This window comes from Drosophila virilis, chromosome 4 (assembly GCF_030788295.1).
Source record: "Drosophila virilis strain 15010-1051.87 chromosome 4, Dvir_AGI_RSII-ME, whole genome shotgun sequence".
Classification (NCBI taxonomy): domain Eukaryota; kingdom Metazoa; phylum Arthropoda; class Insecta; order Diptera; family Drosophilidae; genus Drosophila; species Drosophila virilis.
In genome coordinates, this window is record NC_091546.1 from 12,802,071 (window position 1) to 12,819,651 (window position 17,581).

The window sequence follows — 17,581 nt, forward strand, 5'->3', positions numbered from 1 at the left end:
GTGCGTATAAATTGCCTCTTACTGGCCATTTCAGACGCTGTAATGTTAAGCCGAGCATATGCTTATGTGCTGTATGTGATCCGGCTTCATCATTACCGTTTTCTGTCATCACACACACGAACCCATGCACATACACAAATGCACACACATGTCTTTATGACTTTCTCGCAAATGATAAGAAAAGTTTTTCCAACATAAACCGAGCATAACCGCCGAGAGCAGGAGATGTCCATGTCAAAACATATGGCATATTGCCAGGCAAAACATTTAATGGTCTGCAAAATGGCCAATGGCAGGCAAAGGGACGAGCACGAGAGGACATTAAAAGTTGCTTAACCTTCATTAGGCGCCCAATGCCGACTGCCAGGGAAATGAAATTTAATATGTGTCATGACTTGGGCATGGGCAAGGTCCCGCCGCAGCCTCCGTTTCATCCTGGGCTTCGGGTTGCGCAATAAACGCGGCTGTCAGTGGAGCTTAATATGCCATTTGTGCATGGCTGCCATGTCGGCTGCACTGCATCCTAATGATATGCTTGAAAAAAGTTGCGAATCACCACAGAACTTGGCAAACAAAGAAGGTAGTGAGCTTTAATCAGCAAGGATCCAGGCAAGGAGCCAAACTCAAACTCAATTTCCCAGCTTGTTTCACGCCAGGGCAGACCTGCTGCAGCCGGGTCTGGCAGGTCGACTGTCTCCTACTCGAGTCAACTCCTACTTCCGGCCTCTGCCTCTACCGATGCCTCCGTTTACAGCGTAAAACGCGTTAATGCGGCGACATGGTATTATCCTTTTCTCGCTTTTGTGCTCCTTGTTGCCACTCCGCTATTCAGCGTGTATTTTGATAATCGAATTTGCGCAAACAAGCGAGCGACACAAGTTTGCCAACACACAGCAGCAGCAGAAGCACCAGAGGAGCACGACAAGCTTTCAAAGGACAACAGGACGAGACAGAGGACTGCACTTCAACAATTAACGTGAATGGCCTGTAGATATGCAAGCTACAACTTACGCTCAAAGCTCATTAAAGCTGTACATGCATACGGTTCTAAGGTCAAATAAAGTTGCAAGAAAAATCTACTCTGAAGATCCACTGACGTTCCAGAATGAAAACAATAAGTAAGACGGTATTACGACAGGATATGCTGCTCTTTATGCATATTAAAACTTATATAAATCGAGTTTAGGCACCTCAACATTTATCAGCCGTCCAAGTGTTAACTTAAGCTAAGATTATGTTTAACAGAAGCTTTAAAGCTGCAAAGAAAACTGTTGACAATCAAGTAGCATACTTCTTGATTATGAGCAGTTTTCCAAAAAGCTTTTATCAGACAATCTCATTTAAAGACCATCGCTTCAGCTCCTGAAAAATCTTGCTTCGGAGAGTCCTTTTGCCTTAGTTGGCGACTAGATAGGCTTGAAAGTATTCCAGAAAAGCGTTTTTATATTTAGCTGTCACTTGGTTGCTTCTTTCTCCCTTTGACTGGCGTTAGGCTAGGCGGCTTTAATATACTTTTATCCTTTTTCTTCTTCGAAAGCATACCTCTTCGCTGGGATCGCCCTGACAACGCCGCCTGCCGTTGAGCTTCCTCCATAATCTGTAAGAAAACGAATACCTTATGAAAATCCAAATTAAGTTAGCCGATTAATCTTACAGCGGCATCTATTTTGGATTGTTTTTCAGCTGCGATTAGTTCCTGGACCTCAGTGACACGCTTACGCATAAAAGCAATTTTTTCCTGTGCCTCCCTGTAGTCTTCATGGACCTTAGCCAACTGAAGTTTCACCCTAATTATCTGATCTTCCCAGTATTCCAAGTCCTCAGAGAGCTTTTGCGTAAAATGAACTATGCGGCCATAATAGTTCTGTAATGGTTAATTGTGCGTTAAACGACGAAAATGTTGCGAGGAAATAATTTGATTACTTCTACGATAATGCTGTAGACGTACAGGACGGCATTCGTGGCGTTATTGTCTTTCTCTGTGGAGTCCTTGAGCTTCTGGATCTGCTCCTCCAGCTGTACCACGGGCATGTTGTCCCTCATGGCCTGCATCTTCACCAGGGTGGCATAGTAATCGCGTACATAGCGCCATTCGATGGGCAAGCGCACAGTAGCCTCCATGGAGCGTCGTTGGCAGCTTTTGACCAAATTATCCTGGAATTGGACCGTCCAACGAGTGGAGATAATGCGCGACTGCTCTTCGATTTTCTTGAACGTTTTCATTGAGATTTGCAGATCCTTGTCTAGCTGCTCGCCAATATTCAGCAAGTGCTGCTGGTCCCACAATATGGCCATCATCGTCGGATAGCCCTTATTTTGGTACGTCTCCGTGTAGAAGAACTTGTAGTAGCGTAATATCTCGACCAGATCGGTGCTAAACTTGGCCCAATTCAAGGCATCTTCACTATAGTTAAGCATCAGCACGTCCAGATAGACATCATCGGGCAGCTGGCAGCGCTTGAAGAGTCCCTCCATGGACCATTTAAATAACTTGTGCGGCAAGTCATTCAGACTCATGTCACCACAGTCCAGCGAGATGCTTTGCATGATCCGTAGACGGCTCATGACGCGCGAAAACATGAAGAACAGCGAGGAGCGCTGCACCGATTCCAGCAGCTCGCCATAACGCAAGTCTGTGCGACCTGTCAGCACGCTCAGCTTGTAGGCGTCGGCAGCGATGGCCCTCGTGCTAACCCGATCCAGCCTTCGGGCGGTCTTTATCATCTGTGGTGCAAATTGTAGGAACTCGGTTATAGACACGGTCGCCGCGAATTGCGGCATCGTACTATAACTTTTTTCGGATATTGTACTGGAACTAGAATCTTTGCTTGGCTCAGGCTCGGCCTGCTCCAGGTCCAGCTCGGCAAACAGCTGACGCAAGAACGTGTCGCGGCACCAGGCCGGATTGTGTTCCTGAGCCATAGGCATTAAAAGCTCGTAGCGTCGTTCCATCTCGTTTATACGTTGCAGCAGCAGTAACTCTTCCCTTCCCTGGGCATTACCAAAGGTCTCGTAAGTAGACGACATTTTGTAAGTCTTTTAGGTCAAGCAATTAAGGAACAATTCGCAAATTGAAAACACAAAAAAAAAAGAAGTTAAGTATAAGTAAACATATGTTTAAATCAAAAATCAACAGATATAACTAAAATAAATTATCATTCCCAACATAACAGCTCAAGCATTTTCCCCCATTCAACTCACAGCCTTCTAGTGCTTAAAAAAATCTATAATGAATGAAAAGAGTTAAGTGGCAAGCCGTGTATGTGCATACTCTGTGATACTCTCTAAATTAAATTTTTTATCGGAGGTTAATTACTTTACTTTAGTTTATAACCCTTTGGTATAAGCTATACATTTTTATATTTATAATATAAAACATAGCATACCTAAATTAAATCTTAATTCGAGATATGGATAAAAAAAGATTATACCGATATTGGTTTTAATCTTAGATCTTAAGTTCAAAAATATGTATATACTGTTGCACATATTATTGGACAAAACTCTTATACTGCTCCTTATTTTTTGTTCTTGGTATACCTCGTTATGTAAAGTATTGGAATATTTAAATCTTCGAATTCATTCCGCATGCATTCTGGTTATGCAATGAGACCTCGTAATTTTCCACAACTTATGCACCGTTTTCAATTGATTTCATATGAAAATTTCCTTAGATGCGCCCAGCTACTGGATTGGTACTATATAAATAGCATGTTATGATCAGTCCACTTAGTACGGAAAGAACCTAGAGATGAATTCCCTTATAGTTTCTGCTCTATTGGCGCTCTGTGGCATCGGACTATTGGTCCATGGTCAGTTTGAATCGATTTGCAGAAAACGTCAGATTGATCTAACTAGGGAGCAAATTAATATTCAGCAACTTAAGTTAAAGCATGAGCATCAGCTGAAGTGGTTGGAACAGTTCTGTGATGATACCGTGCCGCCAATTCCAGTCGTGCAACCAGAAAATCCAACTTGCGGTGGTCGGAAAGAAGACGAATCACTTCTTCCATGCTTTCGACTATCAAAGTTCCTGCCATTCTAATTAGCTAAGAAATGGAGTAGCAACAGTTTCAGCAGGAATAAATCAAAATTTTGATTATAAAATAAGCCAAAAAAATAACTCGAATAGAAAAAATGCATTTTAAATATCTCAGGTCGACATGCAATAAGTGCGAGAGAAAAATATTATTAGCAATAAAGAATGTTTGACAATTTTACGTACAAATCAAATTATAAAGTTTGTTATATATTTTCTTGTAATTTAATGATGTTAATATAATATAAATGTAATACGTAAAGCAAGTATGGAATAATGTACACATTTTATAGGCCTTCGTATTTATGGAACAAAATACGATCTGTTATATATTGTCAAAAAAAAAATTAATCATTTATTTTAACTGAGAAAAACTAAAGGAAACGGTGTCCCGTCTAAAACAATAAGGGTGTGAAAATTCGATTTATTACGATTTTAATCGTTTTCGGACGTCGCATTTGATTTTTCTCGGTTTATAAATGTGGTAGGTAAATTGAGGCATGCATACGTTCTGCTGTATAGATTTTTAATAGTTTTTCAGAAATATTTTTTATTGATTTACGAATTAAGCATACATAATAATTATTAATCCTATGTCCTTTATAAAGTTATTACGATGCCAAGTCGTCCACGTTTTGCAAGGGAAACGAAAACAAAAATGTATTATAAATAAATTAGGATTAACAACTTGAGCCCACTTAATGCATTCTGTATGGAAATTTGGTTATACAATAAGGTGAATTGATTTCCGGTTTGTTAAGATCCATTTTCAATCGATTTCATAATTCAATTGTTACAGCTGCGCCTATTCACTATATAAGTCGGATCTAACGACTTTTTCACACAGTGTTGAAAGGACCGGAAGATGAGTCCGTTATTGTGTTTAGGGCTGTTGATGCTCTGCTGCATTGGAATAGTGGTCCACGCATCATCGCTGAAATGCGCATTAAGGAAGAATTATTTAATTAGGCAGCAAGTGCATATTCAAAAGCTAGAAATAAAGCAGCAGATGAAAGAGAAGTTGCTAAATCAGTTCTGTATGTTGGACTTGCTACCGATTCCGGACGCTCCAACTCTTGACCAAAAGCCACCATTGGCAACGCGGAAGCCGCCAACAAGTTCAGATGGAGCTTCATCAAATCTAACAATAATCGTGGCTTATCCACCAGGAAGCCCATGTAACCCAAAACCAAATGATTCGACATCTGCTTCCGGTCAGACAAATCCATCAGAGACAGAGTATCCGACGTATTCACCCGAGGGGACCGAGTATCCAACATATCCACCTGGCGAGACCGAAGATCCGACGTACCCGCCTGATGCTTCTGCTCAAGGATGGCCTGCATATTCAACATATCCAACCATTCGGCCAGCTCCAACAAAAGAGACTGAGTATCCGACATATCCACCCGGCGAGACCGAATATCCGACATACCCGCCTGGTGATTCTGTTCAGGGATGGCCTGCATATCCAACATATCCGACCATTCGGCCAGTTCCAACAACAGCGATCGAGTATCCGACATATCCACCCGGCGAGACCGAATATCCGACATACCCGCCTGGCGATTCTGCTCAGGGATGGCCTGCATATCCAACATATCCGACCGTTCGGCCAGCTCCAACAAGCCTACCCGGTGAGACTGAGGAACCGACTTATCCTTCTGAACCTTCTGCTAAGGAATCTAAAACAAATCCGCCCAACGCATATCCAACATATCCGCCCGCGCAGACCCAATGCCCGACAAATCCTACTATCCAACCTGCTACGGAATGGCCAATCTATTCGACTCCCGGCACGCCAAGCCTAACAAACCAAACATTACCAATCAGTGCGCCGAATGGCGCAATTATTGTAATCGTTGATTGTCCTTATTCATACTCAACACGTAAACAGAAAGAAACTGATCCCCTGTACCAATTAAGTCAGCAGAGACTTGACCGTCAACCAAGTCGTCAAGTTAGTTTTAGAACTGCAAAGGATGTTCAAGATGATTCTAAACTGAGGACAGTAAGTGCGAGCTATGCATGGAACTTGGAAGATTTTCTAAGTTAACCCAATATTTTTACCTGCTACTAGGTGGAGCTAATCAAAAAATACGGTTACCCAGTGGAGACACATTTCGTGAAGACGTCGGATGGCTATGTGCTTTGCCTACATCGCATACCACGGCCAGGGGCACCGGTGGTATTGCTGGTGCACGGACTCATGTCCAGCTCAGCAGCTTGGGTACAAATGGGTCCGTCTAATGGACTGGCTTATCTACTATACCGGCAGGGCTACGATGTCTGGCTGTTAAACACGCGCGGCAATATCTATTCGCAGAAACACATCAATCCCGATATTAAGCCAGCTGATTACTGGAGCTTCACCTTCCACCAAATCGGCATATACGATCTGCCAGCCTCGATTGATAAGATCCAGGACATTACGAAGCTTACTCAGATTCAATATATCGGACACTCGCAGGGCTCTACCGCCTTCTTTGTGATGTGCAGCGAACTACCCCATTACTGTGAGAAGGTGATCCTCATGCAGGCACTCTCGCCAACTGTCTATATGGAGAACACTCAGAGTCCAGTGCTTCGGTTCTTCGCTCTGTTCAAGAGCAAATTTAGTGTAAGTTTCTTGTTTTTGAGAGAGTAGCTCTATACCTCTCTCTTTTTCTCTGTCTCTCTCTGTCAACCAATATATTGATCTTCCGTTCTTGTGCGCTTTCAGGTTTTGCTCAACTTACTTGGTGGTTATGAAATCTCAAAGAATAACCTTGTAATCGCACAGTTCCGGAATCATATCTGCAGGGGCAGTCTTCAAGCAAGTCCAATTTGCGCCGTCTTTGAGTACGTTATGTGTGGATTTGGCTGGAACCAGTTCAATTCCGTGAGTATACGATCTCTATATGTGATATTATCAGGCTTTGGCCCAATGTTTTCTTTAAACCAGCTAAAAGTTATAATATTTCCGATTATCAGCCGATTAAGTTGGCATAATTTCCACAAAATTTGGACGGCTACTATTCAATATATGGAATATTAGATTTAAGCTGCCAGTCAGCTGATCTCCATTAAGGGAAACGATTGTTCTCAAGCCGCAAATAGTAAGAGCGGATTAAAAAACAAGATTTTTATAGAAAAAATTTCTAGCATTTAGCCTTTCCCTGCTGAAACATCCATCAACACAAAATGTATATGTTTTATATACTTATAATTTTTAATCTAATATTGCAGACTCTCACACCGCTTATCGTTGGCCACGCATCGCAGGGTGCATCCAGCTACCAGGTGTATCACTATGCCCAGCTGATCAGCAGCGTCAAATTTCAGGCCTTCGATCATGGTGAAGTGATTAATCAACAACAATATCAGAATCCCGAGCCGCCGGCGTACAACTTGACTCGGGTTAACTGCAAGGTGGCGATTCAACATGCTCCTGACGATTGGCTTTCCTCCAAAAATGATGTCCAAAGCCTCTCAACTCGCCTGCCTAACGTAATCGATGAATGGAATATCAAACAAAAGGGTTTCAGTCACTACGATTACTTGTTGTCGAAGCAGGTTAATCAACTGATTAACAATCGTGTTATTAACAACTGTGTCGCACAAACCAATCCTGAACCTATTTGTTAATTTTAGCATACACTTAAAGTGTTTTGGATAAACATCTGAAAAGAACAAGTACTAAAACTCGAATCGAGATTTTGACACTAACTCTTCTAGACTAAGCTCTTTGATAAAGTTTTAAGTTTAAAGTTTAAAGATGACGAATGCTCGGCGCAGGAAAAAGTATGTGTCTCTGTGGAAAATCTTCAAAGTTTTAATCGGAGTTTATTAGAAAAACCTCGGAGGATGTATTTGCTAGCCTTAAGTCTAGCCAGATATGTGATTCGTTGAGCTTTCAAGATATCCTTAGCTAAAAAGCTGTATGTTACGTTTCTAGTATACGATTGCAGGAAGGCAGGATATCGTCAACATTGGAACATTGGAGCTTGGCTTTAGTGTCAAGCTGGAACATTGGAGCTTGGCAAAGGCAAAAGCTCGCTTCTGTGAAATTCTTATATAGTATAGAAAAGATTTCCAACTTATTGCTTTAAGCGACGTTGCTCGTATAGAAGGCAACTTGACAGCTACTGGCTGGGTAAAATCAATGCATATGCGAGTAATTTGCATATTCGGATGTAAAACGATTCATAAATTTCAGATGCTGCACGCATATTTACACGCCGCCGGGCTCAGTCGAAAATTAAGTTTACAGTCGAAATGGGGAACAAGGCAAGGACTCAGCGCCAGCCTGGCCTTACTTTAAATTGCTCACGTGTGTGACACAATTTGGGAGCACGGGCAGCGACAATGACGGAAGCGGAAGCGAGAAATGTGAAAAATGCGCACGCTGAACAAAAACAGTTGAATGAGCCGTGTGGCAGGTGGAAGGGTGCGGCAGGCAATGTGCCGCTAAACAGCTGGCACGTACATGCTGACACGCCCACGCTCACGCCCACGCCAGGGCCGCGGGGCAAACAATTTGGAAAGCAGGCACACATATAGAGAAACACCTCGTACAGACACTGTGCACATGTAGGCTTCAGTTCCGGTCTCCGTGTCCGCTTTCCCAGCCCATCTTGAGGCTATCAACGTCATGGGCCCCGCCATAAGCCTCAAATGCCATGCGTACGTGTGTTATATAATGCTTATCTTTATCCTTTTCCCATTAGTGTTATTGATGTTGGCAGTCGTCGCCTCACGGGCTCTCCTTTAGCCCGTGTGGCACCTGTGCCTTGCGCCTCGATAAACCTGGCCGCCAGCTAAACGCTGACAATTGATGCCAGAAGCTGCCAGTGGATGAAAACCTGGCACAAAATCACGCGCTAAACATTATTTCAATGCTCCAGGCACTCCCATATGTACTCATTCGCATTCGTTTATGTATGTCTGCTTCACTCTATAAAGCAGTTTGTCGCAAATATTTAAAGCTCTTCGTCTCTCTCTCTCTCTCTCTCTCTGTCTCTCTATCTTGCTGCTGTTCTACCGCGTTGCCTTCATGTGCTTAGCTCCAAAGAGCCCTCTTGGGACCTCTCGATGCCACAACTGACATTTACAAATGCTAAACTTGGCTCTAGCAACGGGTGGCGGCCTTAAAGGAAGCCATTCGAATTGAGACGAGGCTAAATTATGGCACCAAATGGTTCGAGTTAAAGCCTTATAAAAACAAACGCAATAAATTTAAGAAATAAATTTCGGTTCACAAAGGTGAAAATATATAAAAAGCAATCGCTTATCTGGGGTATGAATATTTTTTCCACAGCTGATAATAAGCCCAGTATAGAGAACGGATATTTTCACATTTAAGGTCGTATTAGATCCACATAGGCTTTCATGCACGATCAAGGACTAATAAAATGATAAGATTGTGATACTAAGATCCGGAAGTCAATAAATATATTTGGCATTTTATATTAAGCAAAGACCAAATCATTTAGGCAACTGCACAATGAAGACAGAGCGAATATAAAACCAAATTAGTATTAGCTGAGAACTAAAACTGATGATATAAAGTAGTTAAGCCCAAAATCTTTTTTAAAAAGTTTGTATATTGATAAGAGGTTATTATGTATATCATCAACTGTATAATACAAAAAGCAAGACTTTTTCAGATTCAGTTTGCAGTTCAAACCAACTTTCTACCTTGATGTTCGCCTTTAACCCAGGCTTGGGCTTGTCATGTACATTTAAAATGTAAATAAAACAATTAAAATTAATACTTCTGGTTGCCCGTTCTACTGAAAATATTGCTTGTCGTGCATAGTTTCATATAGAAATTGCGGGCTAAATTGAATCTTTACCCAATATTGACATCTACCAAATATGGTTCAATGAATTCAATGGTTGGGACCCAAGATATCCTTTAAAGTTAAGTCTCCGTCAAAAGTCTTTTATTTTTAAAATAAATTCGGTTCAATTTGGTAGGTCCTGGTCCAATTTGTTTGGTTAAAGGTTCTTTTCATGTTAAAAATTGATATGGAAGCTCAATAACGAACTGGTTTTCATCTTTGCACATAATCTCACGGCTTAAGCCCATCGTTTGCTGCCGTTTTTCTTCTGGTATAGAAAATAATATCAAATCTTATGGAATCGAATTTCTTTTAGCCGATAACTTTTCGTACACATTTCAAGGGTATAAAAAGCAACTGTCAAGTCTCGACTACAGAAGCTAACGATAGGTATTTTAGGGTTGTATGGAAGTGTGACAATTGGGGAATGAAAGGTGTGGACGGCAGGGTTGATTGTAGGTTCAAAGAGGGAATCGTAGTTAGCTTTGACAGATCCATCTCAGGACGTGTTTTATTATGTATTTTTCGATTGGTGGAGAAACTTTTCACACATTTTAAACACCAATTCCAACAAATTCAAATGTATTGTTAAATGTTAAGCGGTCGAAAAATTTCGCGCGGCCCAAAGTGTATAGAAACCATTCCGATTCGACGATAAACCGAGTTCTCTATTTTCTATGTAAAGCGTCGAAAAGCTGCCCAACACTCCGCCGGCAATAACAGCAAAAAATAACCACTACGGAACCAAAAATGTTAGCACGCAAATCACAATTGAGTCCACGGACGCCGCCTGTCCATGAGCGAATCGCCCTGCAGTGTGCGAAGAACATAAGCAAATTGGCTGCTTCCCTGCCGAAACCGCGCACTCGATCGGGCCATCTGCCAGTGCTGGTGGAGCTGCGCCGTCCCGATGAGGATGTAGTCTATCGCTACCAGGTGAATCTGCCGCCAAGCTGCCTGGATCGCGACCACCAGCAGATGAATGCGGCCGAGGCCAAGGCCCTCAGCCAACAGTTGAAGCTGCCCTGTCTCGTGCACGGCCGCGCGCAGGACGCCAGCTCTGTGCCACAGGCTCTGTTGCCGCTGGACTCACTGGGCGGTGAGGCGCCCCAACTAATGATGATGCAGGATGCAGTGCACGTGGTGCACAGTCGTCACAAGCACGAAGCCATTGGCGAACCAGCCACGAAGGAAGCCATCTCCACATTCCATTATCCGGCCTATGCCAGTGGTGCATCGAAGCTAACGCGCGACCATTTTATGGCCACGCTGCACGAGGAGCAGTCCAGTCCGTTGCAGTTCGAGCTGCTCTGGGCGGACCAGCACGAGGATCTTGACGAAGAGGAACATTTGCAGCCGCAGCTGATCAATGCTTACGAGCCGCCGTCCATTGATCTACATACCATAGCCCAACACTTTCCGGGCAATGGGGAGGAAGACGGAACTCCGTCGCCGCTGGAGCCAGCTAATAGCTACAGGTTTGTTCCACCACCAAAGGCGCTGCCCAGCCGGCATTACATCAACAGACACCATACCAATAGACCACAGCAAGTCACGCACCAGCTGCCTTCGAGCTTGAAAGCTGAGCAGCTGCCCTTGAGGGTCCTCAATGGTTACCGGCAGCAACGCAGGGCCAACAAATTTCCCAACTACTGGGCGACCAATAACAATGACAAAATGATATATCAGCAGAAGAGATTTGGAAATAGCTACCGAGTGGAGCCGCCACAGCTAACAAGTTTTCCACCGATTGGCCCCAATGGCTACAAGCCGCAGCACCACGAGCCGCCATTTTACTGTGACTTTAAGGATTACAATGCCAAACAGCAGGAGCCGCGGGAGCGCGAATGCTTGCCCAATGCCAATCCCCAGCAATACCGGATGGATGGGGTGCATCCACTTTACGCACATCTGCCGCGCGTTGATAATTATGGGCATCACTTTGACCTGCAGCGGGAGCTGCTATTGAGACAGAAATTGGAACAGGAGCTCGATCATCAGAGGCTGATTGAACAGCAAAAATACCAGCGCATATTTACGGGTGAGTCGCAAAATGCTGTCCAAAATAATGGCTAACGACACCTTTCAAATCGCGTTCAAGCATAACTTTATTGCCGTATTGTCTATAAAAAAAAACACACATAGGAATTTTTGAGACATTTTTTATTTAATTTTCGGATCCGAAAAGAATACTTTGTGAAGCACTTCTTAATCATTATGTCCAATTTTACGCAGTTTATTATAGAGCTCATTTTTACCATAGGTTTCTTAATAATCTTTTATATCAACGTAAACTAAAAAAATTACCTTTTAGTCATTTCTTATTTCTAACAGATATATAACTATTTTATTCTTATTTCTTAAAATAACGCTTGAAACGATTTTGCTCGAAACTAGTTTTATTTGGTTTCTGTTCATACTTTTTGGCGAATCTTTTGAACGTTATTTAAACAAACATCTGTTATATAATTGACATCTTCCGTTTAATCCAATGCCATCTAACCATAAAGCTAAACTCCTCTTTGTTGCATAGAGTCGCTGATGACATCGCAAGTACCGCAAGAGCTGCAGTCGCTATTCCATTGGGACTGCTGCCATCTGTGCCACACTGCGATGAGAACGATGCGCAATGCATTAGATCACTACCTGTCGCGGACGCATCTGCGCCGGGTGGATTCCTGGCTGATCCGATACAGTTTTGTTAAGGGTAACTTGTCAGAAGATATGCTGCGTCATCTGCGCAGCTCGGGACCCGCCGTTCTGCACTGTGATCTGTGCGATCTGAAGCTGACCTCGGTTATCCATGCCCGCCAACACTTCTATGGGCGACGCCATCGGCTCGTGGAGCGGCACATCAGCAAGCCAAATGGCGAGGGCTACTACGACAGGACCGGCCGCTGGGTGCGCACCAACGACAAGTGGCTGATGTGCAAGCTTTGCGATGTGATTGTCACCTCGGAGTCCCAGCTGGCCATACACATGGCCGGCGTGCGCCATCGCAAGCGCGAGCGCTCCACTTGTCCGGCATCCATTTCAGAGCCCTTCGATGGCAGCCACGTGTACCGCATCAATGCGAACGGGTCGCTGGTGCCGCTGAATCCGCTCGGCTATTACATGTACGCCGGCTATAGCAAGCCGGATTTCCGAAAGCTAAACGATCTAAATGCCGCCTACTACTGTGAGGTGTGCAACATAACGCTCAATCATCTGAAGTCGGTGAAACAACACGAGGAGGGGCGTGTACATAGAAAGAGGCTGGAGAGGGTCACGCAATAAGGCGGAAGAGGAGGAGTTTATATGAGTGGGTTTCCGTCTCATATTGTATTCAGAGTATTTATGAAGAGAGTAAGCAGAGCCCCCCGCCCCAACCAGACATCGGGCCGTGTGCTGTGCCGTATTATTAACAATTTATTTTTGAACTATCTAACTTTTTCATATGTTTTCTAATAGACTTTAGTATAATAATATATATATAATATACCTATTGTATATCTCTCTATAATAACAAGTTTTTCTTGTCTTCTGCTGCAAATGTTAAATGGATTTAATTCATAATATTTGCAAATGTGGAAATTGACTTATTTTAAGTACATTTTTACCTTGTCTCTTAAAATTAATGGTATAAGAGTGTTAAACTTTAAAAAATGTATTGCATGCTTTTCAGCTGAGCAAGAAATGTTGGGCAACTAAATGTTGCTAAGCATCAGCTACTTGTTGCTAAGCTCCTTTATGTTTGCTGCCATCAACATGTTTTACGCTGCCAAAGATGCTGCTGCAGCCAAACTGCTCGGCAGTCTTTAACTTATGCTATAGGGACTTTAAAATAAACTTATAAAAACAATGGAACAAGAGAATTGAATCAAGCTCGAATTGTATATTGAATTTATTTTAATATGAGTTCCATTAAGCTATTATCGGTATCTAAGCTACATTTTAAAAAAGTAACAAAAAGTTGTTCAACCATATAAAATTTTCTGTAAGATTCCAACAGTATGTTGAAATAACAAATTCATTGTAAGGACGAAAATCTCAATGGGATTTAAAAGTAGCTTTCCATTTATTACCAATCCTCATTTGAACTTCTTGTGAATCATTTTCAATTGTAAACATTTTGTATATTGGAGTTTCATTAATGAAAAAACTACGCTCATTTGTCCTGGCAGCTACTAGAACGTTGGGTTAATTAATGATGCGGCACTCGCCGTAAACGGTGCCGGCCACAAATGTGTACATTTGTGTTCTTTGCTTTTAATTGCCCGCCTGCTTATGCAGCGGCACGTTGCCCCAATGCGGAGTAACTGCGTCTGCCATTTGCAATTTGCCATTTTCCAGTTGCCGTTTGCCATTTTCCTGGTTGCCCAGACGAAAATCGCATAAAATCTGCGCAGGACTCGTCGCGAGGACAGAGACAATGCGAGGACCATAAAAACGGAGTTATCGCTGGGTAAATATCAAAAGAGGCCCTCAGCCCGATGTCAGTCAGGCAGTTGGCGTCTAGACAAAACATGGCATTAAATAAATAAATAAATCGCAACAACAACAACAACAAGAACATTTTCAGCGCTTCGACAAACCGCAAAAACGGAAGCGACTCGAAAAATTTATAGCCACGTTTCGGGCGAGTGAAGAAAAAATAATGTTGCACATGTTCAATGAAGGTCAATAGCAAGTGGCAAGCGTGTGAAATTGTGGGCGTGGCACATGAAGCCTAGTCAGCTGCAGCCAGCTGCATGTATATATATATATATATATATAGAGATGTTTGTTTATCTGGTCGTCTGGCTGTCGCTTCTGGGGGGAGCTCAAAACATGTTTTCGCATAAATTAAACTTCTTATCTGCTGTAAAACATTTGACGCCATTGTTGTAGCTGGCGTTGTTGTTGTGCAGCCAGGAAATGTATAAACAGTCAGCAGCAACACCAAATGCAACGCCATTCCCAACAACAGAGCGGACAAAAATTGGAAAAATGCATGTGGCAAAAAAAGGAAAAGTGTCGCAAAATAAATAAATGGACGGGAAATGACATTTTACCGATGATATAGTTAATGATATAGCCATTGTCGGGCATTGTGAATAGCACTCGACGAATGCTAATGCGTTTCCATTCGATTCATGCTTATGGATCTGCTAAAGGGCTAGGCTAGGCTTAAGATTTACTATCTATAATGTAAGCTATTGAATAAGGGATTGTATTAGTTTTGTCTAATGTGAAGGTAATTAGGCTTGAGTGCTTTCTTCAATTTTGAATTTGGATTGCTTAGTATTTAGAATCAAAGGAGTATTTGCCGAGCCCCATTAAAATTAGTATAAAGATTATTTTGAAATGCAGTGTATTTCGCGCTCTTAAACAAACGCTCAGGTACTTATGTGCGTGTATGGAATTTTGCATTTGCATTTAAATGTATTCCTATTAGCAACTCGTCCTTGCGTCGTCCCAAACACAAACGTTGAGCGCTGAGTTTGTTTACAACTGTGTAAACAAATTAATTATGCAACTCTGTGGTTGTGCTCCCGGGCTACCCCCGGTTGTGCGCACATTTCGCTCAATAAAATTGTTTTTAGCATTTTGGCAAAATGGTCGCTTGACGCGCTCAGGCCGAAGAAAATTTATGCGTGGCAAACCAAAACACATCCTTCAGGCGCCGCATGCCGCAAAATGCTCATTTGCATGGCCCCCACTGATACACAGATACTCGCGCCTAGATACATATACGCAGATACAAGTGCAGCTTGCATTTGTGTAAATAATTAACATAATTTTGGCACAACATTCACTCGGGCATAATTTTCAGCTAATGTTAATGGCGCTGCTAATGTGAGCTTGCTGCAAATGGGAAACGCTTCTGAGCTTTTTTTTTTATCATTATTTTATTTTATATTTTTTATTATTATTCAGTATATGACGTATTATGTGGAACCGGGCAAGCCGGCGACTGTCCGAACCTGTCTAATAAACATTTCTTTTCAGCTCTCACTGCATACACGCCGTGTTTATAGCACTTGTGACAATTATGAGCGTATAATATATATGCATATACACATAAATAAATTATATTTATATACAACTCTCAGCCAGCTAGGGTGTGTGGCCGGGCTCCTAAAAAGTTTGAGGCGTGTGAATTGCTTTGCATTTATGCCGCATTATGCGAAATATTATATAAAATGCTTTTAGCGTTTTTAATTGTTACGTCTTGGCAATGTTTATTATTGTTTGTTATTGTTGCTGTTGTTGCTGCTAGTGTTTTCTATGTCACATAAACGTGTTTGGACTGCCCAATTGCGTTAAAGAGTTTAACATTATAGTATTCACAATTTCGGCAGCAGCTCGTGCAGGTCGTTGAAAACGGTTTGTGGGCCATTAGAATTTGACTGGGGCATACATTTTAAAGTTTTAGGGGCTTGGTATAAGGCACGCTTAAGGTAATCAAGTAAATTATATAATCAGGTATAACTTATATATAAACATTATGCATTACGGCATATTTTGGGATTCGTAATGCGGGTACAGAGATTGTTGAGAGTTGTATCTTGAGCTCGTTATTGTGTGTTCGGCTTATGAGCCCAGCGTAACAAGTTTATATCTGGAGAAAGACCAAAAAGCAGCCACCTGAAATCCTAACATTTCAAATCAAGCACAGTGATTTCCCACTGGCTGCTTTAAAGCAGTTAAGTTCTTACTTCCAAAAGCTTTCAAGGACCAGCTTACTTTAAAGTAAGGAAATATATATCGATAAGTTATTCAATAAAGTTTTATGCAAATCTTAAACTTAAGCCCAAAACTTAATATTTACCGAATCGAAGTAGGTTAAAGCCCAATTTCCGTCTATTCACTTTGTCCAGCGCCAATCGCCATGAACAAAATCACATTCATCATTTCATTCAACTACTGCTAAGTGAAATCTGGGTGTCTCCCACACATTTCTGCAGCCTCATCAAAACAGAGAAGTTAAAAGGGAAAAAATAAAAAAGCCAAATGAAAACAGAGAGAAAAACTTAGCTAAAGACGCTGATTAGAACTCGCCAGTTGTAGCAGCCCTAAGAGTTAAACCAAAAACAAATATCAATACAAATACAAACATAAACATAAACACAACAAATCCAATGGAAGCAACATACGACAGCAACAACAACTATCGCAAATAAACAGCCTTTTGGGATATATGTCAATTGAATGTATCGAAGCAACAACAACAAGAGCAAACACGACTAAAACTGGCTCAAAAAATGTGTTTAATGTTTTGCCTATATTGCAACAAATGTAAACAGGAACAGAGCGCGCCACAAGCAGCAGCAGCAGCAGCAACAACAACAATAACAACAATAACAACATGAATCGCCTCCATGACACATTTACCAACATTTTGTTATTGCTTTTGGCCAACGCTTTGAATGACAAATCTTGTATAGCATTTGTTGTTGTTGTTGTTTTAGTTGCTGCCTTTTTCTGTTTTTGTTTCTGTACTGTTGTGGCAAGCCACGTTCGTGATGTTGTTGTCATTGTTGCTGTTGCATGGAAAACCAAATACATAAACAACGCCACCGGCTCAGCTGCCGTTTCTTGTCTCGTGCTTTTTCTCCGCCTGTAGTTTTTTTCATTAAACCCACGAAAGTCGATTCATAAAAAAATTATAAAAATCAAAATATGAATACTCTTGCATATCAAAAAAATTATGTTACATATAAATAACACATGATATTTTAAAAATATAATGAAG

General features: G+C 41.9%; 3 protein-coding genes across 5 annotated transcripts; 2 read left to right on the forward strand and 1 right to left on the reverse strand.

The window, feature by feature from the left end:
* Positions 1–1,122: 1,122 nt before the first annotated feature.
* Positions 1,123–3,142, reverse strand: LOC6628486 (uncharacterized). 2 transcript variants are annotated; one of them, XM_002051997.4, is made up of 3 exons: positions 1,924–3,137; positions 1,655–1,864; positions 1,123–1,597 (listed from the first exon to the last, which is right to left on the reverse strand). In XM_002051997.4, the coding sequence occupies exons 1-3, from the start codon at positions 3,025–3,027 to the stop codon at positions 1,448–1,450; spliced, it is 1,464 nt and encodes a 487-aa protein (XP_002052033.1). In that variant the 5' UTR covers positions 3,028–3,137; the 3' UTR covers positions 1,123–1,447. The 2 variants fall into 2 exon arrangements, with proteins under 2 accessions (XP_002052033.1, XP_032294325.1); XM_032438434.2 differs by lacking the exon at positions 1,123–1,597 and having other exon boundaries at positions 1,708–1,864; positions 1,949–3,142.
* Positions 3,143–4,888: 1,746 nt separating this feature from the next.
* Positions 4,889–7,729, forward strand: LOC6628484 (uncharacterized). Its single transcript, XM_002051995.4, has 4 exons — positions 4,889–6,050; positions 6,120–6,659; positions 6,762–6,920; positions 7,268–7,729. Exons 1-4 carry the CDS (start codon positions 4,905–4,907, stop codon positions 7,664–7,666), a joined length of 2,244 nt encoding a protein of 747 aa, XP_002052031.2. The 5' UTR covers positions 4,889–4,904; the 3' UTR covers positions 7,667–7,729.
* Positions 7,730–10,370: 2,641 nt separating this feature from the next.
* Positions 10,371–13,353, forward strand: dbf (doublefault). 2 transcript variants are annotated; one of them, XM_015173296.3, is made up of 3 exons: positions 10,371–11,342; positions 11,406–11,905; positions 12,398–13,353. In XM_015173296.3, the coding sequence occupies exons 1-3, from the start codon at positions 10,615–10,617 to the stop codon at positions 13,138–13,140; spliced, it is 1,971 nt and encodes a 656-aa protein (XP_015028782.1). In that variant the 5' UTR covers positions 10,371–10,614; the 3' UTR covers positions 13,141–13,353. The 2 variants fall into 2 exon arrangements, with proteins under 2 accessions (XP_015028782.1, XP_002052030.1); XM_002051994.4 differs by having other exon boundaries at positions 10,372–11,905.
* Positions 13,354–17,581: the final 4,228 nt, after the last annotated feature.